The sequence below is a fragment of the Rhea americana genome, unplaced genomic scaffold (assembly GCF_003343005.1).
Source record: "Rhea americana isolate MKP2758 unplaced genomic scaffold, rheAme1 scaffold_123, whole genome shotgun sequence".
Taxonomy (NCBI): domain Eukaryota; kingdom Metazoa; phylum Chordata; class Aves; order Rheiformes; family Rheidae; genus Rhea; species Rhea americana.
Genome location: NW_028185295.1, coordinates 2,238,542 through 2,265,970, shown reverse-complemented (window position 1 = coordinate 2,265,970; position 27,429 = coordinate 2,238,542). Strand labels below are relative to the sequence as shown.

At 43.4% G+C, this 27,429-nt stretch overlaps 1 protein-coding gene and 1 long non-coding RNA gene across 3 annotated transcripts; one reads left to right on the top strand and one right to left on the bottom strand.

Moving 5' to 3' along the window:
- Positions 1-4,653: 4,653 nt before the first annotated feature.
- Positions 4,654-24,963, bottom strand: PSEN2 (presenilin 2). Of its 2 annotated transcripts, none has more exons than XM_085325802.1 (12): positions 24,880-24,963; positions 24,235-24,316; positions 18,820-19,016; positions 17,855-18,084; positions 16,742-16,883; positions 15,804-15,871; positions 14,589-14,809; positions 13,632-13,730; positions 11,691-11,768; positions 9,816-9,935; positions 9,109-9,227; positions 4,654-7,311 (listed from the first exon to the last, which is right to left on the bottom strand). In XM_085325802.1, the coding sequence occupies exons 3-12, from the start codon at positions 18,964-18,966 to the stop codon at positions 7,156-7,158; spliced, it is 1,380 nt and encodes a 459-aa protein (XP_085181928.1). In that variant the 5' UTR covers positions 18,967-19,016; positions 24,235-24,316; positions 24,880-24,963; the 3' UTR covers positions 4,654-7,155. The 2 variants fall into 2 exon arrangements, with proteins under 2 accessions (XP_085181928.1, XP_085181929.1); XM_085325803.1 differs by lacking the exon at positions 24,880-24,963 and adding an exon at positions 24,659-24,678.
- Positions 9,904-11,503, top strand: LOC146600309 (uncharacterized). The gene is made up of 2 exons (XR_014898317.1): positions 9,904-9,993; positions 10,694-11,503. It is a non-coding gene; the product is annotated as an uncharacterized LOC146600309 (long non-coding RNA).
- Positions 24,964-27,429: the final 2,466 nt, after the last annotated feature.

Genomic DNA, 27,429 nt, shown 5'->3' with positions numbered 1-27,429 from the left:
CAGTTTTTGCCCACTACCTCTTGTTCTGTCGCCTAGGACAACTGAAAAGAGTTTGTCCCCATCCCCTTGACACCCTCCCTTCAGGCACTTATACTCTTTAAGATCCCCCCTCAGTCTTCTCTTCCCCAGGCTTAAGAGGCCCAGTTCTCGCAGCTGTTCCTCATAGGGCAGGTGCTCCAGCCCTCTGATCATCCTCGTAGCCCTACACTGGACTCTCTCCAGTAGCTCCATGTCTCTCTTGTACTGGGGAGCCCACAGCTGGACACAGTACTTGAGATGAGGCCTCCCCAGGGCTGAGTAGAGGGGCAGTATAACCTCCCTTGACCTGCTGGCAACACTCTTCCCAATGCAGCCCAGGATAGCATTGGCCTTCTTGGCCACAAGGGCACATTGCTGGCTCATGGTCAACTTGTCATCCACAAGCACTCCCACGTCCTTCTCTGCAGAGCTGCTCTCCAGAAGGTCAGCCCCCAGCCTGTACTGGTGCCTGGGGTTATTTCTCCCTAGGTGCAGGACTCTGCACTTGTCCTTGTTGAACCTCARGAGGTTCCGCTCTGCTCAACTCTCCAGCCTGTCCAGGTCTCTCTGAATGGCCAAACAGCCCTTAGGTGTATCAGCCACTCCTCCCAGCTTGGTATCCTCAGCAAACATGCTGAGGAGGCACTCTGTCCCTTCATCCAGGTCATTGATGAAGAAGTTGAACAGGATGGGACCCAGTCCTGAGCCCTAGGGGACACCGCTAGCTACAGGCCTCCAACTAGACTCTGCACCACTGATCACGACCCTCTGAGCTCTGCCTTTCAGCCAGTTCTCAATCCACCTCACTTTCTGCTCGTCTAACCCACGCTTCCTGAGCTTCTCTAGGAGGATGTTATGGGAGACAGTGCCAAAAGCCTGGCTGAAGTCAAGGTACACAATGTCCACTGCTCTCCCCTCAGCTACGCAGCCAGTCATTCCATCAGAGAAGGCTATTAGATTGCTTAAGCAGGATTTTCCCTTGGTGAATCCATGCTGCCTACTCCTGATCACCTTCTTTTCCTCCACATGCCTGGAGATGACATCCAGGATGAGCTGTTCCATCACCTTTCCAGGCATGGAGGTGAAGCTGACCAGCCTATAGTTGCCTGGGTCCTCCTTGCCCTTTTTGAAGACTGGAGTGACGTTGTCTTTCTTCCAGTCCTCAGGCACCTCTGCAGTTCTCCATGACTTTTCAAAGATGTTGCAGAGCAGCCTGGCAACAACATCCGCCAGCTCCCTCAGGATGGGTGCATCCCATCGGGGCTCGTGCATTTGTGGATGTCTAGCCTGCCCAGAAGGTCTCTAATCCTATCCTGCTCAACCACAGGAAAGTCTTTCCTTCTCCAGACTTTCTCCCTCACATCCAGGCTCCGGGATTCTTGAGGGCTGCCCTTAGCAGTGAAGACTGAAGCAAAGAAGGCATTCAGTAATTCTGCCTTCTCTTCAACCTTTGTCATCAGGGCCCCCATCCCATTCAGTAGCKGGTCCACATTTTCCCTAGTCCTCCTCTTTCTACTGATATATTTAGAGAAACCCTTCCTGTTGTCCTTGACATCCCTTGCCAGACTCAATTCTAACTGGGCCTTAGCCTTCCTCATCCCATCTCTACATACTCTGACTACATTCCTATAATTCTCCCAAGTAGCTTGTCCCCTCTTCCACATTCTGTGGACTTTCTTTCTCTGTCTGAATTTGGCCAGGAGCTCCTTGCTCACTCATGAACGTCTCCTGCCCCCTTTGCTGCACTTCTTACTCATAGGGATGCACACCTCTTGAGCTTGGAGGAAGTGATGCTTGAATACTAGCCAGCGCTCCTGGACCCTCCTTCCTTCTAGGGCCTTAACCCATGAGAGTCCTCCAAGTAGGTCTCTGAAGAGTCCAAAGTCCGCTCTTCTGAAGGCCAGGGTTGCAATCCTGCTTGTTGCCTTACTTCTTTTCTGCAGGATCCTGAACTCCACCATCTCATGGTCACTGCAGCCAAGGCTGCCCCCAGCATCCACATCTCCAACCAGCCCCTCTCTGTTGGTTAGGACAAGATCCAGCAGGACACCCTTCCTTGTAGGCTCCTCCACCACCTGTGTCAAGAAGTTATCATTGATGCATTGCAGGAGCCTCCCTGGACTGTTTGTGCCTTGCTGTGTAGTCCCTCTAGCAGATGTCAGGGTGGTTGGAGTCCCCCATGAGAACCAGGGCCTGTGATCTTGAGGCTACCTCCAGCTGTCTCTAGAAGGCCTCATCAACTTTCTCTTCCTGGTCAGGGGGCCTGTAGTAGACACCCACAGCCGTATCCCCTGTGTTAGCCTGCCCTTTGATCTTTACCCATAAGCTCTCAACTGCCTCCTCCTCCTCCCTGCCTAGGCAGAGCTCAGTGCATTCCAGTTGCTCTCTCCCATAAAGAGCAATTCCACCACCTCGCCTCCCTGGCCTGTCTCTCCTAAAAAGCACATAGCCATCCATGGCAGCATTCCAGTCATGTGAGTTATCCCACCATGCCCCCGTGATTGCAACAAGATCATGGCCCTGCGATCGCACACAGATCTCCAGCTCCTCCTGTTTGTTTCCCATGCTGTGTGCACTGGTGTACAGGCATTTCAGAGAGGTGGTCATGCCTGCAGGTTTCCRAGGAAGGGTGTATGGGGGTCGTCCATAGCCATGTCCCAAACACATCCCCAGCTGCATGYACTCATTGGAGGTCCCCCAAAACAAGTTGTGTTTTATTGACTACCCTCTCTCTATGATACCCCCCTTCCCCCTTCCTACCTAGTTTAAAGCCCTCTTTACCAGGCCGGCCAATCTGTTGGCAAAGACACACATGCCCTGCTTGGGGAGGTGAATCCCATCTCTCCCCCGCCCAGCTGCTAATCTTCAGTGTTCCATGATCATAGAATCCAAAACCCTGTTGCCCACACCAGTGGCGCAGCCAGTTGCTAATTTGGAAAATCTTCCTACTCCTCCTCCCATGCCTCCCCCTAATTGGCAGGACTGATGAGAAGACCACCCGGGCTCCCAGACCCTTGACCACCACACTCAATCCTGTTTGATTGTTTCCAGTTTGCTCTCTGTATCATTAGCACCCACATGAAAGAGCACCAGAGGGTAGTAGTCTGATGAGCGGACAAGCCTTGGCAGCCTTTCAGTCACATCTTCTATCCTTGCCCTCGGCAGGCAGCAAACCTCTCTAGAGGAGGGGTCAGGTCAGCAGATAGGTGCCTCCATCCCCTGCAGCATGGAGTCACCTACTACAACCACTCGTCGCCTCTTTCGAGTGGTCATGCAAGGCACAGGGTCAGACAGCCCAGCTGCTTCCCTTGAGGTCAAGTCCAGGTCCTCCTCATCCTGCAGTGTGCTAAACCTGTTCTTCAACTGTAACTCCAAGTCTACAGGAGGATTAAGGGCCTTTCTTCTTCTTCTTCGAGAAGCAACTAGTTTTCAGCCTTCTTCTACAGTGCTATGCTGCACTATTTCACTCTGCACAGAGCTTCCAACAACTCCCCTGCTGCAGGGGATTGGGACTCCTGGAGCAATACAGTCTCTAAGAATGCCCTGTCTATCTCCTGCTCACTTTCTCGGATGTTTCGCAGTCTACTGACTTCATCCTGCAACTCCTTGACTTGATGACACAAATCCTCAACAACAGCACACCTCTTGCAGGAGGGCAGACCACCAGTCCAGGCCTTCTGGAGAGGCTCCAAGCATTCCCTGCAGCCTGAGACCTGTAGGGCAGCATCTGCTGTAAGAGGGTCTGGGTTGAAGCTTCTGACACAGCTGATGCAGCAATTCCAACAGCTACAGGCAAATATGCTTTGCAGTGAGTTATAACCATGTTTGTGAGAGTGGGCACTACTAGTGCTGGAAAAAGAAAGATGTCTTCTTGCACCTAATTGCGCTCCTCCTGCGTGAACTGCTGTGGGGTCGGAAGGTGACAACACCAAGCTGATTGAATTACACATGCTTCTGACAGAGGAACTAAATACTGCAAGAAGACTGCATCTCTTCCAGCAGTGAAAAGCTTGGATATTCACTAGGCAGGGTTACTACTACATTTTTGCTCCTGAACATAGCCTCAAGCTTACATGTAAGGGACTGATGTATGCCCAAGCCAGATTTGAAACTAGATACAAAGACACACTTGTTTTAAACTGGAGATGAGGAGTGGGCATGATGGGGGTCATCTACAGAAATGCCAATACATGGCACTTTCTACAGGACTTGAAGCTGTTGAGTGACATCTGTATCACGATGGGTGTAATTCTAGCCTACCTAACAGAGGTACATTTTGGGGAACGCGTATCAGTGGCAGTACTCAGAGCTTCTCTAGGCTCAAGGARACTCCAGTTGAGCAAAGAGTGTAACAAAGCAAAAAATCAATGAATGAACAGCTTGRACAGACAAATGCTTTACTACACACAGACACTTACTCAAGTTGCAGGTCACTGGGCCAGTTTCTCACATAGYAGCCACTAGGCTACTGTCTTCACCCTTTTCTCTCTCTTGCTCCTTTTCTAGGGAGGATAAATCCCAGCCTTTCCATTTTCACATTTTGGGCCATCTGCTGCATGGTATTAAGATCACAAACAAAACTTCACTTTCATGCACAAGTGCAAGTGTCCAATGCAATAAAAAAATCACTCAATATCATTTCAAAAGTCCTATGTTTGTGTGTATGTACACACACACACATATATTTGTAGTAAATACATATAAACTTTTACACAATTGAAACCACTCCAGTATATATACAATATAATTCTATCACTCAGCAAGACAATACATTGTTTCTCTGACAGAATCCATTTGCTCAGTTATCTTTTAAATTACATTTTTCAAAAGTTATGTAGAATTACTCTGTGAGAGGCCAATCTTTGGCAAACATGAATCTGCAGAAAACCACCAGCTCCAGCAGTGACCCTTCAAGCTCTGCAGGATCCCCCCAGTTTCCTTTGCATATCAACTCCACTTTCATAGAAATAAATTGTTTCTAACAATATCTACAACCCTGCTAAGTCAAGCAGGATTTTTTCTAGTACATATAAGTATTTCATATTCTCTTCATACAATGCAATCCAATAAAATAAATCATGATTGCAAGTGACAGATTGGCCCCAGAACTTCTTTCTTAAAAAAAAAAAAAAGAAACTATCCTCACATAAACCTTTAAAAACAGCAGACACTTCTACTGATTTTACTGATTTATATTTCCAAAGGAAATGCCCTCTAGTAATAATTAATTCTCCAGCTCTAGCTTTTATATCTAAACACTGCAAGCAGGAGAAATGACGACAGAAAACTAAACAAAGAGCAGAAATTACTTACTTAGTCAGAGACACACCAAATTTATACAAACACATACTTATTTTTAAAAATTTGTTTAAATCACTTGCATGATGTCCTTGTTAAATATCAAAGTAGATTAGCTTTAACAAGTCTACTGGAAAAAAGCACTACCTTAAAAAATACATAAATTCAAAGCCTTATCTAAAAAGTACTTCAGACAAGAAGTTCTGCATCTCTTGATGACATCGTATTGTTCACAAAACCTTGTGTTATGTTACATTTTGAAACACTGACATTGACAAGTTGTCAAAGAAAACAGAGCTTATTTGAGTAACAGACACTCAAGAAATAGACACTTTTTCACAAGAAAAAAAATCACAGAAGTTGCCGGTTTCTAAGAATCTGACTCTTGAAGTAGGAAGAAATTGCTTCTAAGATGTGGAGAAAAAGTCAGAGTGATTAAATAACAGTAAGACTGAGTTAGACCTGTGTCTTCTATTGGCAACAAGCACTGACTTTTTTTTTTTTTTTTTTTTTTTTTTTTTAATGAACTCACTTGAGGCTGTGTCAATATTCCCAGCAGTAACAATGCCTTATTTAGAGTAAAGTAACAGCAGATTAAAGTTTGCAACCCCATATTTTAATACAAACTACCCTGTATTTTAATACAAACTATGACAGGATATTTTCAATTGAGTCTCCTTTACATTAAATAGCTATTTTTAAATTTATAATAAAAATAATCTTTAAACAACAGTATCAAAAACCAGGCAAGCCAAGCATCAATCAGTGTAAGAGGATCTTCTCATAAAGGGAAGTAAATCCTCCTTGGAATGATTACAGTACACACAGAAATGAGACCACACAAGAAAGTACAGGTCAACTGATTTACTGAAGTTGTGCAGTAATTCCACCTTATGACAATTTGAGGATCATAATACGGACCCAGAGAGAGGTTTCCTAAAAAGTAAAATTCCAGGAAGAGACAGGAAAATCAGAAAAAGAAAACATCAACAAAAAAAAATCAAATCTGCCTTCCCACACTGAAGATCTCAACACTTGGAATGGCCAGCTTTTAGCTACAGTGGTGGATGMACTCAGAACAAGCAGCCTGGTGTTTAAACTTCCTATTGCTGATGTCCTGTCTGGATYCATCATTGCTCACCATGTCCCACTAGCGTCAGAATAAATAGGCATTTGGGGCAACTGGGGCAATTTCAATGGAAGTTATACGCATAGACATTAATTTAAGAATTTGGGCCCCACGTTTCTATCTAATGCTCACAACCACCTATGACACTACTCTGTGCATCTTGACTGCCATGTGTTTTGTTTTGTTTTGTTTTAATTACAGATATCACTTACTTTTGCTACATGTTTGTACAATACTTCAATACACTAAAGTGTTAACAATTACAGAGCACAATCAAACTTCACTGCAGTTCCAGGACTAAAACACCTTAGCTCCTGGAAGCACAGATCAGACCCTTCATCTGTCCACCGGTCCATGCTACATGCAGGTTTCTGTGCTCAAAACAGGCACTGTAGACATCAGATACATTTAAGTAATGCTCTGATGTCAGCAACGAGCCAGACCTTTCACTGGAGTCCAAAAGACTTAAGGCTCCTGTGAAAATTCTCTGCCTAAGATGAGCTTCTAGATTTTTAAGACTAAAAACCGATGTACTGGATTTTTAGTACATATCATGTCACAGAGTTAGTGTTTTCCTTAAAAATATACGGCACTAAGTGTAAAACTTAATGACTTATTCCAAACAGCGTATCATACTTCACAGCAAAGTTTTCAAAAAAAAAAAAAAAAAACCCCAAAACATCCTCCTCTAACTTCCACTTTTTGTCCTTCTAAATATACAGCTGGTGGGAAGCCAGGGTATCCATGAATGGTCGCACAAGGTTGTCTGTCGAGAAGTAAAAGACCAAACCAAAGGTGATGGAGATGGGAAGAGCAGGCAATGCTTTCTTAAAAACAGCCAGTAGTAAAAGAGTTAAACATAAACCCTGCCAGAGAGAAGGGAATAAAAAAAAAAAAAACAAACACAAAAACACAAAAAAACACAAAAAGATACAGTAAGAAGGCCATAAACATATCTACCATCGATAACCCAATATGCAAATAATAATCTACATACTATACAGGAATTGAAGCCTGCCTGAACTAGCAGTGGGATGAGATGTGTTTTCTCACATCATCACATTTCACACAAGTTGGTCAGSTGTTTTCCTCAACAGTATTGAGGAGCTGAGTTCTCTGCTGAGAGAATGGTATAAATACCTAGTGCTGACACAAAACTGAACCCAAGAGGTTAATTTACAGATTATTTTAGCTTTGTTTCTACACCATTATGTATGAATTACTGATGCAGCAGACAAAGCCATTTAAATTCTGGTAAGCTGCAAAGATAAAGAGCTTCACTGGAGGGCTCTAACACACAGCAGCATGTACTTTTAACACCTTCCCAGTTTGCAAGGTCTCTTGGGGAAAGAACAAAAACAAACAAACAAAATCCCACTCTGTTCTTTCGTTCTTTTGACTGAATTGCTCATTATTATAGGAAAATTCTGCTTTTAGCTGTAAAGCAAGCTAAGATATGTTTTATCAATGTAAGTATGAAAGCTTTTGTAGATTTTGGGTAGACAGTATAATTAAGAGCAATTAGCACTGATTCATTCTCTCTGAATACTTTTTGCCCCCTCCACAGCATTTAAATTTCAATGACAATGTTCACACTAGGCTCCCCAAAACAGCCAGTAACTAAGGCTGAGCAAACAGGATGCTTTTTCTAACTGCTTATGGATTGCAAGTTTGATTAAGATCTAACTGAACCTGTGAAATTGCAAAAGGAGCTAAAACAAATTTTAACAGCATCATGAAGGAACGAAAATGGGACATACAGTCTCATGGACAGATAACAGGGTGTTCCCTACAGCAAAGTGACCCAGTGCCAGACCTCAGAATGTGGAAGTAGGTTATTCTGTATGTTTCTCTGATCTGAGGTAGGAAAGCTACAGTGAATGCACTCCATTTAAATTAGCTAATTTCTCATGCAACAGCTTCTTGATCCTGTCTTCACAAGTGGAAGTCACTATCATTCTCCAACTTTGGAATCCAAGTAGAGAAACAGAAGTCCAAGAAGGACACAATAATTCATTTTCTTTTACCTTCTAGAACTGCTACTCTTGCCCTCCTAGTTTGTTTTTATGATGCTAGTGTAAATAGCAAGTTCCCAGTCATTATTTTCTACCTATGCTGAAGCTCAACAGCATGCAGATGTTAGACCGTGCAGTACTGAGCCTTGAGCAGTTACAGCGTGATAGTCATCTCCCTTTACTGATAGTATCTATGGATTTTTAAGTCTCCTACCTTCCTATTTTTTCCAGCTGCAGCAGCAGAACAAGATAGGGCTGCATCCTCTTATCTAGCAGTTCTCCTTAGCAAGAGGGAGTTAGCCGTCTGACTATGGTTGCTAGTCAAAACAGTTCTTAGTATTAGCTCTTGTAGCTGACAGAAGTCCCCAATCTCTAGCACTGAAGCAAACACACTGACAGCTCAGCTGTAACTGTCTTCCCTGGGGCTGTTTCACTACCACCATTTCTGCACTTGACCCTGCTCTGCGAAATTCTCCCTCCCAGCTCTGGCAGTTGTTTAAAGCCAGGACTAGGAAATGTACTGGCAATTTCTTCTGAATATTCAGCATGTTACCTRTAGTGATTTCACAGTGCTCAGCTGTTAGTTCTTCTGGCAACTCTGCAGTGCTAAACAGAATACAACACAGAATTTTCAGATTGCTCACTTACTATGAGAATGGCTACAAAACAGGCCAGTGTAGTATTCCAGTCTCCACTAGCTGTGGCAGCTGCTTTCCCAACAAGCACACTGTAAAATATGAAGTCTCCAAGGCCCAGCTTCACACCCCCTGAGAGAAGTGGAAGGGAAAGAAAAGAAAACAAGTGTTACTTCTCCTCCTTTTTCTGTTTTGTTTCCTGCTTGCTTACTCTTGTCCTCAGGTGAAGGTTCCTAGTCCTGGGTACTAACTTGGATCCTTAGCATCCCACAATGACAWAAGAGAGGGCAGCAGGTTACTGAAGAGACTAAGACTTACAGCCCCCTTTTTCTTTTTTCTTTTTAAAGAAAGAAAAAGAAGGAAAACCCCCCACACACACACCACACACACTGCTCCATTCCCTGAAGTGCTTTCTTGTGTTGTCCTACAGCAGTACTAGCTGAGGAAGTGCATGGAAAGAAAGGAGTAGAAGGCAGGGGGGAAGAAGGAACTGCTTAAACTGGCCAAGTAGACAGGATATGTCAGAGGAACCACAATCCAGAACTGCAGCAGCAAGAAGTCATTTACAGTCAGATTCAAGACTGTGGTTGCTTGAAAGGTCACAGCTCTTCAAATTTATTGCAAATAGATCCAAATGGATAGCAAAGTGTAAATGACTACGTAAAAATATCAGGGTCTGACCTGATGACACTAAAAACATGATATAAAAGTTTCCCTTACTTTCCTCCTCCTCCGGCTCCTCTAAAGAAGTGATTGGGTGGGTTGGAACAGGACTCCTTGTCTCTGAAATTTCAGAGTCTGAGTGTGAAGGGCTTCTGTGGTTCTCTCTCCCATCCTCAGCTTAGTTCCACACAAATAAACCAAGAAGAAAGGACAAAAAAAAGAAGAAACATAAAAGGTAGCTACATTCATAACTTGTTTTAATGCATGAAATCCACACTTTTATGAAGCTTCTCTGGAATGAGTAGGCTCTTGTCTCTCCAAGGTGTTTACCAAGACTAATTCCAGCAGAGAGATTTAGCAGGTTTGAGTAAAAAGTGTATATTATTAAACAATTCAGAAGGTTACATATTCATAGTTTCTTTGGCAGCTACTCAAGAGTTCAATGACTGCAACAGGTGAGTAAATACACAGAATTAAGCATTGCTGTACCAGTCACTAAAGATAAAGGCAGTCTTTCCTCAGTTCCCAAGCAGTCAGACATGCTGKTATCAGCAGTCTGCACAGACTACCAGAACAAGTAAAGTGAAGCAAGCTTACTCTGCAGCAGACTGCACTGCCATGCTGTTACATCTTTGGGGTGGAGGTGCTCAGGTATTCCCTAGCTAGTAGCATTACAAAAATGGATGATTAAGAGGAGTGCTGTTTATAAGAAAAGTTCTGTTCTGAATCACACTGATATTAGAGCTGGGTGTTCACACTTAGGTAAGTGGACACATTTCTTTTTCTTTTCTTTCTCCTTTTTTTCTTTTTTTTCTTTTTTTGTAATGTATCTAACAGATCCCTTTCATCTTTCTTGTTCTCATGCTATCCTTCTTCTAGAAGTAGCTAGTTTGTAATACATTATTTTATGTGACAGTTCCTGTTTTTTTCAGAAGGGATGATACGAAGTTTCCAGTCCACGTCAGTCTGACAGGATGCTACTGCTGCAGATGCAATCAGACTATCGTCTGGATCACACAGAACTTCCACAGGCACATTTGTAGGTTGCTTCTTTTCTGTGCCTGTTTCAAAGCAGGATTGTGACCCTGCAGTTAGTATGTCAACTGCTTTATCCTGMGCATTGGCAGTATGTTCAGTTATCAAGCTTTAGCATACATTTATTTCTTGAAATAGATACTGAGCATAAAGAGGTACTGTCAGCTCCAGAGTGCAAGAGGACCAAATGACAAATCCTTCAAGTGAGAAATCCTTCAAACACAAGTCAGGTTTTGTTCAATCACCTTCACAACTGCAGTTTTATTTTAACTTGTACTTGAAGAAGATAAAGGCAAAGGCACACAAATTATCACAGGATTAACTAGAATACGAACCCTGAGTATGTCAGCTACTGTTAGGTACTTCTCAAGCATATGCTTTTACCCAAAGGTAAATGTAAAAGATATTCGTTTTCCTTGGCAGGCTAAGCTAAATTGCACTTACAGCTAGGTAAAAGCATATCTGCTCCATAGCAGTTGCCTGAATTAMGTTCACTACCTTATTTATCTCTTAGCATTATGTTTACAAGCCTATGTTGTAATTAACCACCCCCAGCTGGTAAAAATATAAAAACCTACCAACCTGCTCCCACCTGTAACTTCAGTACACCTGATGATGTGCTGGACAGCACTTTTTTTTTGGTTGTGGATTTTGAGTTTGTTTGTTTGTTATCTGTTTGTTTTTAAAATAAAGGGAGTCTGAATGCTGCAGCTCACTACATCATCCATCATCTTTGCTGCCAGGCTAGGCAGCAGGTTTGATAAGATCATTGAGTTCTGCAGCTAACTTTACAATACTAAAAAAAGGAGGGGAGGGCACATTCATTATGGATTCTTAAACACACACATTATTTCCATGAGGCATTGCTTTGATCAGAAGCGTGATACGCAAACAAACCTGTATCCCTCGTCTGCTGACTCGGTCGTCTTGCTGCTGTGTCTGGCTTTGCCATTCCAACTGTCCACATCATAGCAGCTAGAAGAAAGCAGTTAATTGTGTAAAACACAGCTAACATTTCATTCCAGACTTTATAAAAATACAGGTTAAGAATGTAGCTATCCCTGCAAATATAAACCCATATCCCTAAGTGCTTTTAAAACACTCACTCTTAGTTGGGTTCTCTAGTCACTTAGAAGGCAGAGAGAGAAAGTAAGAGAGAATTAAGGCAGTGTATCCATTCAGTTTTTGAGAACGTCTTAGAGCACAAGTAGTTAGAGTCAGTACAGTCTACTCTGTAGGCTGAAGAGAACAAAAAAAAAAAACAAACAAAAAAAAGAAAATAGAAAATCCCACACACAAAACAGGATCTTTATCTCCTTTGTTTTCTTCCTTGTTTCTGGCTCTTCTATTAAAAGAAAACATTTTCCAAAAAACAAAGTTGACACCTTACAAAAGTTGACCAGAGATTAAGTTATACACATACTTTTCATGTTCTGCTAAAGATAAAGCAGATACAAGTGGGTGATATGCAAGAGCTGTTTGAGAGCCACTTGTGTGTCTTTCTCTCTCTCTCTTTTTTTTTTTTTTTAATTCCTCCTCTCAACCTATCACTCTCGGCTATTTCTACTTTGGTTTGAACAACAACTGGAAGATGACTTGAGGTTTATTCTTCAGGTGGATCCCTAATTTTTTTAAAAAAGAAAAAAAGGAGGAAAATCCACACAGACCATTTGGAGATCAGTGGAAAGGAACTAAAGGCAGCCGTTTATTTAAGTGTACACATCATTCTCATGTTTTCATTAAAAAAAAAAAAAAACTAAACAAGAAAGCCAAGGCAAACAAAGTACCTGCTATTCCATTACCTGCCCAGCCACAGCAATGTTTTTGGATCTAGAGGTAGCCACAGAACGTGGTCTTGCAATGGAGACACTGGCATTCTGCACAAAAACTTCCTGTTCAGTATTATTTTCTCATTTTTTTCTTCTTCAGAGAAACACTAGTTTATTAACTAAATCATGTAAGATACTTTATCTAGATTGCCTACTGCCTGGCCTAACAGAATCCCCAGTAAAAGGGAAGGCAGCTGAAGCCATTGAGAGCTCTATTTGGAACATATAAGAGCATTTATACATCATTAAATACTTAAATCAGGTTTTAGGCAACTTTGACTGAGCATCCAAGATTTGGTAATACCCATTCATCTTACAATCAATGTAATGAAAAAGTCACTGATGTCCATGCAAAACTTGCACCTAGATCACATAAGCATTAAGTCACCTGTCTTCCAACTATCTTAAATATATGACTTGAACATACAACAACACTGTCACAGTGAACAGCATAGAGAAGAAAGAAGAAAGCTAGAAGAGATGACCTCCTTTGTTTGCAGAGGGGTGCTTGAATAGAGCCCCTTTATAAAGCCAGCAGCCACAACAAAGCAAATATTTTCTGAATAGCACCATCCATACAGTGCACAAAGAAAGAGGGTTGCAGGAAGAATGGAATCTTATCACACACTTAAAAGTGTGTCTATAAAATGTATGCACAAGAGAAATGTATATTGGGGCGCATCCTGTAACTCTGCAAACCCTACTGTCCATCTCACATAGGTTTTTATATGCAGAACAGAACAAATAAGMATGTTCTGCACTGCCATCACAAAACAATAAACCTGCTTTTGAGCATTTCATCTTTACTAGTCAAGTCTGGAAAGTGGTTCAGCTAATTAGAGTTAACAAAATTCTAAGTGAAAACCAAGGCATACAAATTTTCTGTAGCAGGACATAAAACATTCATCAGTTTGACAGCAAGTAAATAAAATAGTGCTCCTTGCTGTGACACAGAAACAGGTTGCAAGTTTAATCTGGTTTAAAACATTAAGCTTCTAATTTTACTCACAAGAATATATCAGTGCAGGAAAAATGGGTTCATTTCTCTCCTGTGCAGTTTCTACCAGCATTCTTAGTGGCCCCTTGGGACAGAGAACAGCCATCAGATCTGCAAAGAAGAAAGGGCCTGGCAATCTTATCTCGAACTACTATTCATATTTATTCTCCATCTTTAAAAAACTACTCCCCCCTTAAAATGACATCTATCAATATCAACTGGATGATTTCCCAAATGACAGGTTTAACCACTTTGTATAACTAGTTGTTAGTCTCTGAGGATGTTTTTCACTTAAATGCCATCTCTAAGGCTTAATGTGATACCAAGAATTTTCATTGGGTTAATCCTATAAAAAGCCCCTTGAGAACACCACATGATTTCTTTGAAAGTAGGTGGCAGCATTACAGAGAAGTATAAAATTGAATTAGAAGAGGACTGGAGGTACTTTGTTCATGTTCCACAAACTGTTGCTACATACACTGACTCTATTTTCCACACAGACCAAGTCTTTGGTACAGCTCCACTCTGCCTGCCCTCTCTCTCTGACAGAGCTCCTCACCAATCTGAAACGTTACCTCTCAGCCACCTCTTGTTCTGCAGGTTCTCTTGAAACTTTTAACTCAGACCTAAATCCACAATCTCTTGATAACCAGTAACTGAATCCTGCAGGACTACCAAGTTACTACTGCTCATATCTAASTACCCCTACCATGCAGTTAGATTCCCTGACTCAGTGTTCCACTTTGAGGAAGAAAAGACATGGTATGAGGAAGAAAATATTGGCACAAGTACAATCGTTACATGAACAAGTTACCAAAAGACAAGCCAGGAAGTCAACTTATATGCCATCTGCCCTCTTTCCAAAGCTGTTAGCCCCATGAAGGCATTTGAATGACGTACATAACCATGAGCTTGCCTCAGAGTAACCTGCTCATAAGCCCTACCCTGAGCGTCACAACCCAGACTTACCATAGATAGAGATGGCACCTAGAATGACCCATGCTGACCACTCAGGTAGATATTTAATGAAAACCAGTGCCATTAGGGCACTGATCATAATGAGATATGCTTGCTGGAGCTGCAAGGGACCTTTCCAGTGGATGCAAATCATTCCAACAGCCCCAAAATTCCAGATGACTAAAATCAGAGTTGGGTAATCCATGGCCACRTTATAAGTCTTCAGCACCTCCCTGGAATACAACAGGGAAATTCAACTGAGCAATAAAAGCAACAGACAAGCAAAACATCTTACTAGCTCTCCTTAAACAGACAAGACTCCTACAACACCAGGAGGATGCAGGACAGAAGTGACTCTTATGAGCAAAAAGCACCTTCATTACATCCAATCTGTACCATCCTTAACTGCTCACCTCCCTTGCAGCTAATTGCTGCTCTTAGCACTCTGTTCCCCTCTGCAGGGGATATATGTACTATGTGCATAGACAACGACCACACTGCCTTTTGATTCCAAGTGATTCCAAGGGTTCAAGTGGGCTGGATTTCAACATTTAGCTGAATATAGGACTATGGCTACAAGATAGTCTTTAGTAAAGAAGTTTTATAAGAGTCATCACACCAGAATCATGATGGTCAATATTAAACGCAAAGAGAACAATTATAACAAGTATCACCAAGTTAAAGGCTTGGTTTCATTCGAGTTTATTGTTAGGGGAATGAGCTTGAAGAGATGCAGTCTGATGGTAAGGCAGAACAAATAAGAGAACCAGCTCCACACAAAGTTCCCTTGCACCTGGTTCTCAGAGCCTGGAGACACATGAACAGCATGTTTGGGGAACCTCCATCTAGTCCAGCAGTTTCAGCAGTTTCACACGTCACCCTTTTTGGAGACCACTGAGGACATATCTCAGGAGGCAGGCAGTTTATACTAACAACTCCAGAGACTCGTTGTCAGTGACTTGAGGCCTCTGTATCACAAGGCTCAGGTAGTTCACTTAATGCTCAAAGTATCATCTCCCAGTGATTTTTGCAGGCACTATAAAAATCAGGGATTAACTGTTAATGATCTCATATTCTATATAAATAAGCTATCTCATTCTAACAAATTTTAAACCTCTRAAGAAGGGGAGTGACATTCTGTTCTTTGTTTAAATTGGAGATTTTTTTTTTAAATAAAGAAGCGAGGAAGTTCTGAACTGCCATGATACCTGCAACATTTTCACTTACCCAAGATATATGTAGGTGAAAAGGAAGAGCAGCATCAAAGAGGACAGGATCAGCCAGCCATGAATGAACTATCAAGGGCAAGAAGAGATACTGATCAAAGGGGCTGCCTGTTCTCTCCCTTCTCCCCCCATCATGTTGCAGTGCTGCATACACTATGAAAGCGTTCACTATTGTCTTTCCCTCTTCACTTCTCCAGTTTCCAAATACCCTGCTTTCCTCACTGCAGGAAAGCAGTGTGGGGGGGGCAGATAGCCAGTTGCTTACAGTTCCCATCATGCTATTTTATAGTCTAGCTGTTGGTAGGCGCTCTCTTCTCTACCCGCTTCCATGGGTATCTATACTGCCTCCCACTTCTGACAGGTGAGCATATCCTTTCTGCTTGGCAGGGAAGCGAAGAGGTTTGCCCAAGGCAGCTCAGAAAATCCATCTCAGGGTCAAGTTTAGAAGTCAGCAATGCCTGGCACTCAAACACCTCACATAACTTCCTGGGCAGCCTGCCACAGGGCTGAATGTGTTTCTTCCTCCAAGCCTTCTTCCATTCCACCAGAGCCTCCTCAGGCAGCAATAATACCGGCTCCCACAAAACCTATCCGAAATTTAAGAGAAGGTTTTTGCACTGATAGTGCAAATCAGTCCTTAAATACAAACCCCAAAACTCTTTGGTCAGATGGAGAAGATTCATATCTGACTAACACAAAGTAACAGGCCTAGTTTTTAAGAGCCTACCCTTAGTTACAACACAATAGCAAAGCACATCCTGGAGCATAGCTCTACCACTGCTGGCAAAGACTTCTGCACAATGAGATTCTTGCTATGACTAAAACATGGACTAGCCAATGCAGTGCCTGTACCTCTCACTGATGCACAAGCGCCACTTGAAGGTTAACAACACAGCACRTGGAAAAGGCCATGTGCTGGCTTTGGCATGAATGCTTTACCTTGTAGCAGCGGTATTTATAGAGCAGAACTAGGAACACGGTCATTACGACAATGACGCTGATCATTATGATGGTGTTCAACACTGAGTTCAAGAGACGCTGGCCCACAGATGGGGTATCCTCACTGAAAGGTGTGTAGATCCTGTAGTATAAAGTAAAATCCAGGTAAAGTACACATCTATCCTCTTATAACAGATCACCCCAAGATMAAATGGATCTCTGTATGTAGAAAAGAAAGGGAAGTGTAACTGAACAGTCACATGACAGCAAGCATGATATATAGCCTTCGAAGGGGTCTGGCTCCAGTTAATTATCAACTAACAATTAGTGGTCTTTAACCACAGCACATTACTACAGAGCAGCTGTGGCTGGCCAAGCTTTAAACAAAACAAACAAAAAGACTCCCAACCGTAAATGACTAAGTCTTGTAACTGTTATTGCACATCTCTGGACCCTCTTCACAATAATGCCAAGGGTACATCACAGGTGCTGTCCTCCCTTTCCCTGCTTGGTAAGAGTCTTTTCTTTTTTCATCTCTTCTCACTCATGCCACAAATTTTATTTACTTTGGTTCAGTCCACAGGACCACAATCCTTGTTTCTCCACCTTCACTGTGAAGTGCCCCTCTTACAGCCCCAATAATGTTTTCAGGCATGGTCAGCAAGAGCCAGATGGAATTATGTATCCACACCATGAGTGTTTAGGAAACAGAAATGTCATCAGGAAATGACRGTTTTCTCACTCATCCAAATGAGCATGCTGTTCCCTGATTGCTGCAGCTAGCAGGTGAACAGACTGGGAACTCAGCCTGGGCCTTTTACGCTGCAATATGGAGCAACTTCATTATAACTACTCACGGGCATTGCTTAAGGTGCCTAAATGACAGTGGTAATGAATAAGTATAACACAGGTATGGAAAAAACTCACACAGATGAACTTAGGGTATGTACTTTGGCAAGATCTTTTGTGTGTTTGCACAGATAACTTTAGTTGTATAAAGATTCTCCTGACCTGTCAAGGAAGCCCTCTGTGTACATAGCACACGTGCTTGCAATGTATGTGTAACGCTAGGGATCCCGCGTACTCAGAGGCTGTTTTGAAGACCCCACTTACAGCTGCCCGTTTTTCTCCGTATAGAAGCGCACTGACTTTATGGTGGCGACGACAACAATCATACAAAGGGTGACAGGCACAAAGAGCATGATTACATGCTTTGCTCCATATTTCAGAGTCAGTTCCTCCTCTTCATTTTCCAAGGCGCTCTCTCTCACTGGAACACTCGAGCCAGGCATATTCCCATCAGCAGCATTGCTAGGGCTATGGCTGCTACCTGTTCGCCTTTTCTGAAAAGAAAAGTTTGCAAAGATGTAAGATGATCCTCTTTTCTTTCTGTTCAGAGCTCCATTCAGTCATATTTCAAGGGGCTGCCGCGGGCTGCTGCAGCATTCCAACTTCTTCCTATAGGAAGATATCAAACTGAACAATACAATTACATTGTAATTATATTACAAACAGGCTGCAATAGAGTTTTTAAATCAAAAGCATGAGTATCTGAGGGTCTATCCAGTGCATACATACAGATGGATTCACGCTCATAAAGGGTGAGGTGAGCAGAAATAGGAGAGAATAAATCTGAAGTGGCATAAGACTGACCAGTTCAGTAAGGCAAGCACACCATGGTTGCGGCAGCAGATCCAAGCTGCTTCACTGGAAGTAGGACAAGATTCTGTCTAAGGTTTGTTGCATTTGATCAGAGTAGACAAAGGGTTTATGGCAAAACAAGAAGACTGAAAAGATATCCTGAAAGAGTCATATGTGCATTGGGTTTTAGTTAAAAGCCTGCATCTTCACCAAAAAAGGGGGAAAGGGGAGGAGCATATATAGACATAAGAAGGGGAAAAAATCACAGTGGAGCATAAAGGAACAGGCAATACTGCTGCTGGCTGAGACAGTAACACTACAGGAACAACACTAGTCAAAGCCAGTCCTAGGAGCCAGTCTGCTGGGAGGGATTCAGGGGGGACAGCATCTATCATCATATTGTATTTCTTCAGGCCCTGAAAAGGATGCAGACCTACCCTATGTGTCTGTGCTTCCCCTGCTTCTGAGGCTTGCAGGCCCTCCTGGTAGGAGGGTACTGCAGGGCTCTCTGCAGACATCAGAGATGTTCTCTCATTGCAGGGCTCCTCCTCACTGTCTGAGTTGTTCATGAATGCGATCATCATTGCTTTTCCAAGGAGCACTCAGGAGGTGCACAGCCAAGCACTGCTCAAGCCTGAGGAGACAAGTAGAAGGAAAGGAAACAGTGAACACTGCAGCACAAACATAACTGGAAGTCTGAAGAGGAGGTGCAACTTGAGCTGGAATCCTATAGCAGGCTGCATAACTGCATCTCTTCAACAGGTTTAGCCTGCTGTCACTCCAGGCATGACAACCCATTCAATTAAAGTCACTGTTGTCTTTGCAGTCTGGGAGAACAGCAGAATGCAGTGCTGAACCAATTGGACCTGATCAATCTAACAGTTTTTCTTTGTCACAGCTTCCACAATTGCTGCCTCTGGGCTTTTCCTCCCACATTAGCACACCTTGACTTTCACACAGGAGGCTTCTCAGAGCTTAGAGAGCATTTGATTTGCATGGGCCAAACAATGCTTCACCTCAAATGCTAGCTGTTCGCTAGAAAGCAGACAGAGCTCGGCTCTTACACAGCACAGCAGAAAGCATCAGCAGGCAGCAGCAGTTTATTGCTAACCTGAAGCTTCAGCTTTGCACAAGTTAATAGGCAGGAGTTACACGTTGCCTTTCTCTGACTGCTTATGAACCAGATGAATTTCATAAGCAGTTCCTCTCTTTACCCACAGTGCACAGCAAGAGATTTGTGTACAAACGGGAAGACCTATCCCCTTAGATTAACCATCTCCTCCCCCCTCCCTTTTTTTAATCTCCCTATGTTGCCTTGTGAGGAAGAACAAAACAATTTGGACTTTAATAGCAGGGGCTAGAATTTTTTGGCCTCTTTGCACATCCTGCTGCATCCGAAAGCAAACAAAGCAGGGGCACAGTGGAGAAGAGAGGAACAGCTTTTCTTTTTAGTCCCTGGAGACAGGAGGCACACTGTCTTGGCTAATTCAAAATAGCCTTAAAGCCAGGATTACAAGAAACTGTGAAGATAGGTAATATTTGAATTCATGTTAGCATTTATTAATTCCACTAAACAAAACAGTTGAGTTATTAAAGACAATTCAGGCACCTTCTGATTCTCAGCCACCTACCCATAAGCAAAAGCAGACCTTTAAGGCATGGAAAAGCTGTAATATCTACATCATCTCCTACTCTCTGCAGTATTTCACACAATTTTTCYTTTCCTCTCAGGATCTTTGAGTATCTCAGGAAACATGTCTGACTCAGAAAAGGAAGCTGAAGAAGCCATGTGACTTGGACACAGTCACTTAAACCCAAATTCTGTGTTCATGGTCCAACTCGTAATCTATGCTGCCTGCCAGCCAACTTGAGTGTTCAGAGTGGATACTTCAAAGATCTGCAGGAGATTCCTACTTTTCACTGATAAAACTGAAATTCACTTCAGTTTCAGAACAAGTAAGAGGGAATGGGAGATTTCCCTTTCTTCCACAACCTTCTGAACACATTTGGCACCTTCAAAAAAATTCAGAAGGTAAACTCAACCTGCCCAAATGAGACATTTTTCAGACATCTGCTCCTCTCTTGCCTTCTCTTCAAGCCTTTTCTTACCATTATGTTCCTCTTTCTATGATTAAAAACAATACAGTTACGGGGGACAGGGCCAATTCTCAAGCTAGGGCTACTGTATTCTCAGTGAGTGAGCCTCCTGACACCTGCATTTTTGTGCTTACTTCCTAGAGAGCCTGAAATTTCCATACTCTGGATGCTTAACATTCTTCTGACTGAGCATGTAGGGATTCATAAAYCACAGTTGAAAGCCTAGATTCTGTTTCAATTATAGGATTTAGTCCTTCTTTAAAGAAGTGGGTACATATTTAATGTAAAGTAATTCAAGCATGACATACTGCTGGATCAGTGGAGTATGAACAGGTTAAGTTACGCATGCCATTGGATTGTAAGTACCTAGATCGTGACCCATGGAATTTAAATAACTCAAAACCTTCTGCACATGCTGGAGCCCAGACAAGACAAAGATTTATTCTCTGATAAGTCTGAGACTAAAATTTAGGTTTTAACAACTTAACCAAAGTATTAAAGAACTTTTGCTCCCAAAACGAGAGAAACTGCCAGACAATTTCAGTGGTCCTCTATGCGAAACAGCAATACTGCAGAGGACCTCGGAAGGGACCAATTAGCCTACTTTTAACACCCTAGTTGTGCCCACTGGAGGAGCTGAACTGACAGCAAGAACAAATTACTCATTACTGACCCCTACAATTACATGGAAAGAAATCTTACATTGTAAAACAGCTGTTTTTAAGCTGGACATTTTCTGTTATTCTCCCTCAAAAAGACTATGAACAAAGGCAGAGATGCAAAAATACTTCTGAGCAACAGGCAGACCTGAGCACGGCTTTACCAGTCTTTCCATCCCTTTATAATGCTTTGGGTTCAGTGAGTATTGACACAAGCAGTCTCCAGCACAGCAGGAATTTTACAGGAGTTCCTGTGGCAACCACCCCTCAGCAAATTCATCAGGGGTTGTATTCACAACTGCCTTAAACTCATCTAAACATGCACTCCTGTCAAAGATGCAGTCCCACCACCCTTTCCTCCAGGCTTTCTTACACCCACCCCAGGTACTCATCAGCAACGTAGTTCTTCTGAAAAGACAGCGGAGACTTCTTTTCCTTTGTTTCCACAGAGGCAGGTTCCAGCACAACTGGCTCCCAGACTGGCTACTGGACCAGCCACAGTGCCAGTGCCACATTAGGAAAGGGAGGACTAGGACTAGGCCTTCCCAATTCAATAGTCAAAGCCTTACAGTGGTATGAAGCATTCATGAAATCACTCACTCGGGTGAGATGCTTTAGCCCTCCTAGGTGTCTATCCTGCTTATAATCTTTATTATGTGAAATGAGCTTTTAATTTGGTGAAGGGAGAAAGGTGGATTAAAAACCTCCTAATACAGATAAATAAGGATATCTGTTCCCCACTCCACAGATGAGTGTAACTGAGAATTGCACAATTCATGGCATGGATGCTGTCACACCAAGAGCAAAGCTGYACTGATGCAGAGACTGCCAGGCAACCACAGCCCAAGTGCAAAGGAAGCAAGTCAGTAGAGGCTGCTGAGGCCAGCGGGACCCACCTCTCTGAGACAGTCAGCCCATCCTTACCTGAGGTTGCAGCATCTATGGCAGCGCTGCCCTTATCAAAGTGGGAGTCAAAGTGGCTTGTGGAGGAGAACTGACCCTCCCCTCTGGCACACCACAGGCTCCGGCAGAGAGATTTYCCAATGCCACTATTTAGTCATCAGAGTTGCCCTTTGAACCAACACTGCTCTGTTTTGGATGCTGGAGACAGCAATCTCTCCTTCAGGAGAGGAAAGGCCCAGCCCAATCACTGTCACAGCTACTCAGCCAGCACTTACAGCACCTCTCAGGCTGAGCAAAGCAAAGAGAGAAAGTCTGCTGCGAGGGCCAAGGGCCAAACACGAATAAAACAGCGGATCCACGAAGCAYCATGCAACTGAGAAAGAGGTGTTCTAAGTCTGCACTGTTTTTTGTTATTGCTTTGCTAGTTAAACTATGGTAAGGGATCTTGTGGAGAAGATTTCTGCCTTCCAAGGAGCCTGTGTACCCCGCAACAGAAAGCAAAGGAATCTTTCCTAGATTCAATTATTTTTGTGCTTGACACCAGATATGTCAATGCACATAAACAATGCGTTTTTCTAGGTTGATTGGAAAGAGGCAAGACATTTCAGAAAAGGCAGGAAGGGCTGGGACAAAAGCAATTCTTTTACAACTCTAGTGATAGGAGGAGCTTGTGGGGGCAGGGGGAATTCATGCTGTACCTGTATTCACAGATGATTACAGAACATGGTCTACTGAATACAGTAAACAAAGAAAACAAACAACACATGCTACACAGTCTTCAAACTGGTCACAGTAAGTCATAGGAGATCAGGCACAATTTTCCTCTTTTCCTCTGTGGATGGATTCAGGCTGTTAGGACTCATTCAAAATTGTAAGATTGTCAAGTGCCAAGAGATTAAACTCAAAACCATATGGCAAAAATGAAAGAGCCCAAAAGCCAGAACAGTATGAARCATTTCTTGTAACTGAACAGTAGAGGTGGGAATACAACAACTCCCACTTTCCAGCAGTTCTGTGAAGCCTGTAAGAAAGCAGGAAGTATCAATTTCTCTCTTCCCAGATGTCTTTCATGTAAAGGATCTCCTTCTTCAGTGGGGTAAATCAGCTTCATGGATTTCAATGACGCTAGGACAATTCACCTAACATTAGGTTCTAGCCTTGGTTTGCCTTTTAATATCAGGCTACAACATCCTCATGCTGCAAACAGATCCAAATCCCTTGCTTTGTACTCAATCCATAATAAATAATACCAAAYGTATAATGTACAGTGCCAAACAGCTGCTATAGGTTAGCAGAATATTTAATAACACATTTGAGAGTTTAAACTCCTGCTTATACATATTGTTCTCTTTCATTGCAGTTAGATGAAGAAAATCTGTTTTCATTTGCTATATTTAGATGAAGAGAGCTTGACATTGACAGTCTAATGTTTTCTGTGCTGCTGTTAGTAAATAAAAAAGAGAAAGAAAAAAAAGTTTCAGAAGTTCCAAGTAGTAGGGGCAAAATTAGAAGGAAAATAAAAGGCAATTTAGCCTTTCAGATTCTTCACAGTAGGTAAGGCCAAAAAGTGCACGCTGGTAAAATGACAAGCTACTTAGAACGCACCTTCAAAACAGTGGAAAGAAGACTTGCAAATGCCATTCAGTTGCAGCTCAAGAGTGCCAAAATAACAAAACATGAGATGCTAAAGGAAGTTGTCAAGATTTGGAGGCCTCTTTCTTCTTTTTAGGAAGTATCAGCATAGTTATACTAACATTACTTTCTTTTGTCCCATAAGAATGGCACAGCAAATAGCCACAGAAGTGTCATTTTGCTGGTAGAGCTTAAATTAGACCTTCCCAAAGAACGTCAAACCACACTAGCAGAAAGATTATTTGCCAAGCTTGACTGCCGCCAGCAGTCAGCTTCTAGCTGAAGCATAAAACCACCACATCCCAGCTGACGTACTCAGGCCAGGCAGACTTTGAAGTCTGGCTCAAGCCTCATGCGCAGAAATAGCTAATAGCTTCTAACATTGCCCTGGGGCACCTGAGCCAGCAAACCCCGAAGATGACAGGGCGGCTTGCGTCGTGGATACCCAGAGACACCTGTATTTAGGTTGCACCCTGTCCCCTCCCGGGACGTGGGGGCCACCAGCTGAGGGGGACGCGCCGCTCCCCGGTTCAGGGGGGCCAGGCGCACGCACATACGCACCGGAGCCTCGCTCGCCTCCGAAAGCAGGTCAGCTTCCTCCTCTGTCCGCACGCATGACCGGCCCCACGCGTGCACCTTGCAGCTGGCAAAGGGGGGCAGGCAGGGAGAAAAGAGACGCTTTAGAAAAAAAGATACATATATATATATACACACACATCTATACACACTCCAGTCTGTGATTTCACAAGACAGCACTGGAAAAAAACCTTGTGCCGGTGCACACATTTTTCCATAATTGAAAAGGTTGTTTTGAACGCTTATAAAATTCTGTTTGCCATTTAGGATTTGCTAGCAATGGTTACAAACGAAATACCGTCCTGCAGCCTGAGGCAGAAATGCAGCCCTACCCCTCCCCGGGGAAAAAAATATGCGTATGCATATATATGTATATAATACACATACATACACGTATATACACACATACACATAAATATAGCGCATATGTTTGCTGCCTCCAGAAGCAGCCAGCAAAGCTCACGTTCTCCAGCTCGGCCCCGAGAGCGAGTTTGCCCCGTGTTCCCGTGCCGGGCCGAGCTCCGAGGGCAGGAGGCGGCGGGGCCGCGCACGGCTCCAGCGGCGCGGCGTCCCCGCGCAAACGTCCGGCCCGGCCCGGCCCGGCCCGGCCCGGCCCCGCCGCCGCCTCACCTGGCCCCGGCGCGGCGCGGCCTGGCACGGCGCGGCGCGGCACAGACCCAACGACGCTCCCATTGGCTCCGGCGCATTCTAACCCTCACAAAGCCGCCCCGGGAGGGGGCAGAGTACACCCGCTGATTCGCCGCTGTGGATGTCGCTCCTCCCGAGCGCTTCCGCCCACTCYGCAGCATTCTCCAATGAAAGCGAAGTGTGGGATGAGGGTCGGCCAATAGGAAAGCGGCTGAGGGAGCCCTCACGCTGCCCTTCCTCCTCCGCCGGGGTGGTGCCCGGGGAGGGCCGCCATGATGGGGAGGGGTAGAGGGGGGCTGAGCCGGCTCCTTCTTGCCTTAGGGCTGGGCGGCTGCTGGAGGCAGAGGACGGTCAGCGAGGCTGGGGAGCTCGCCTGGCCGCTGCCAGCCGCCCGCTGGSCACGGCGAGGCGCCGGAGCTCCTGGGCAGCCTGGGGGAGGTGCGCAGGCCTTGACTGCGACCAGCGAGCAAGGGGGGAGGGAGGAGGAGCGAAGTGAGAAGCTGGCTGAGGGACAGTGCTTCGAGGGTCGCTTCTTTGCAGAGCTTATAGATCAGAAGGGTGAAAAAAATACGTTTTACGTTATTTGTTTCAGGATGTGAAGAATTTGTATTTTCAGAACGTAAATTTTAGTCTTAAAGTTTTTTTTTTTAAAAAAAAAAAGATGCAGTGTAGCAGTCAGAGAGGGGTAGTCCTGTGGACGGATTAAACTTCCTCAGTCAGCTTGCAGGCAGTTCCCGTGCGCCTGTTGCTGTCCATGCAGTGAAACTACGGCTTTGTAGCAGTTACTCATCATATGTGGGGGCAGAGGCACGAGTCAGAGTCGTGCTAATCCCCCTCCGCTGCTGTTGCCTAAGAAGAGCCTTCAGCAGAGGCACATGAAGTATTTATTCATGGCAGAGCTTTACCTTCTTCTTCACTTCATGCCATTCCTGATCTTTTTACATACAAAAGGCCTGAAAGATAGGACAGCAATAAAAGAGACATGAGGTATAATAAGAAAGATGAACTACTCCATTATTCACCAATGGGGTCATAGAAGTTTCCTGCAGATTCCAACTCTAGCTGGAGTGTCACTTTCACTGACTTTCCTTCATAATAGATTACTCGAGTATACCTTCCTAATACCCATAGTCCTTATTCAGAGCTGCTTTGCAGACAGAAATAACACACAMAATTCTTCAGAGCCCCAGAGAGCTGCCTATCAAAGTGGTGTCAGCTGCCCTTTGCTGAGATGGTCAGTCTAGGAAAACCGATAACTGTATACTTGACTGTATTTGTCAGCAGAGCCACAGCTCTTTGAAACAGATTTATCTCAAAGACTACATMTATCCTTTTTGTTGTGCTGAGTTGTCAAGTTCCTTTCCACTGGACACTTGATCCAGGTGGATTTTTTAAATGGGAATTTCTCTGATGAACTAAATCCTTCATACATTATATGCTCAGTTCTTGTCAAGTTTGTTYAATATTAGGGCAAGGAACAATTTTGGTTATGATCTGTTTTCCCACTACCATCAGGAATTTTAGAGCCCTTTAGTTTGATGTGGACCTTATATATCTGGCATAAATTTGGGCTAATAGTAAAAATACTTATTTATTCTAAAATATTTTACATCTTCAAAGCCAAAGCATTGGCAGGCTGAACTGCACTGTTCTGCCTCACTAACAGCTGTCTTTCTGAGAATGGTATTCTGCCTGCCTCCTTTGTAGTTTATAAAGGTTAAAATATGGCCTAACTCAGTGTTCCTGTTCTGTACAAGTGGGTAATATGAACAAAAAAATGTGTCAGCTCCTCCTTCCTTGAGAGTTAATGCCATACAGCTTTCGATCAGAATGTCCCTTTATTTTTTTTTCTAGCTGCATCACATGAGAAGCATCTGACCTGAGAGCAAATTAAAGGGCTCTTGTATCAACCCCACACACTGTATTCACATGAGCATCAGAAATATTTCTCAATTTCTTTTTCTTTCCTTCTTTAAACAGATTTATGCAGTCTTTTCTTTGAAGGATTGCTCACAGATAATGTAAAGTATGGTAGTTCCTAGAAAGATTATGTGACAAACTGCATCTCAGCTTCTTGACTCAGGAGGTCACAGTCTCTCCCCAGAAGCAATTGCCACTAGGCTGATTGTTGCTGTGATGTATGTAGGGACATTCTGTGGGATTGCCCCATGTCCTTCATTTTATTGCTTAAAGATTACAACAGGAGATCTTAGGGAATTTTTGGTCATAAACTGTTATAATCCTCCAAATATATTCAAGGAATTGTGGCTGTTCAATTTCAGGAGKTATAAATAATACCTGGAAATAGGACTACTGACACAAATTCAAACACTGAAATGCTCCCTTGTCTTTGAAATGGAAACAGACACATCATCCATCAAAATAGCATTAAAAGCTTTTATGCTTACACTGAAGATAYGAGTAGGGTCAGGTCCAGAATATTTGAAGTTTACACTAGAGTATAGACAGTACTTCCTAAGAGTTTTGCTAGATTTATTCCACTCTGTAAATCTGCAGTTCYTCAAGGAAAGG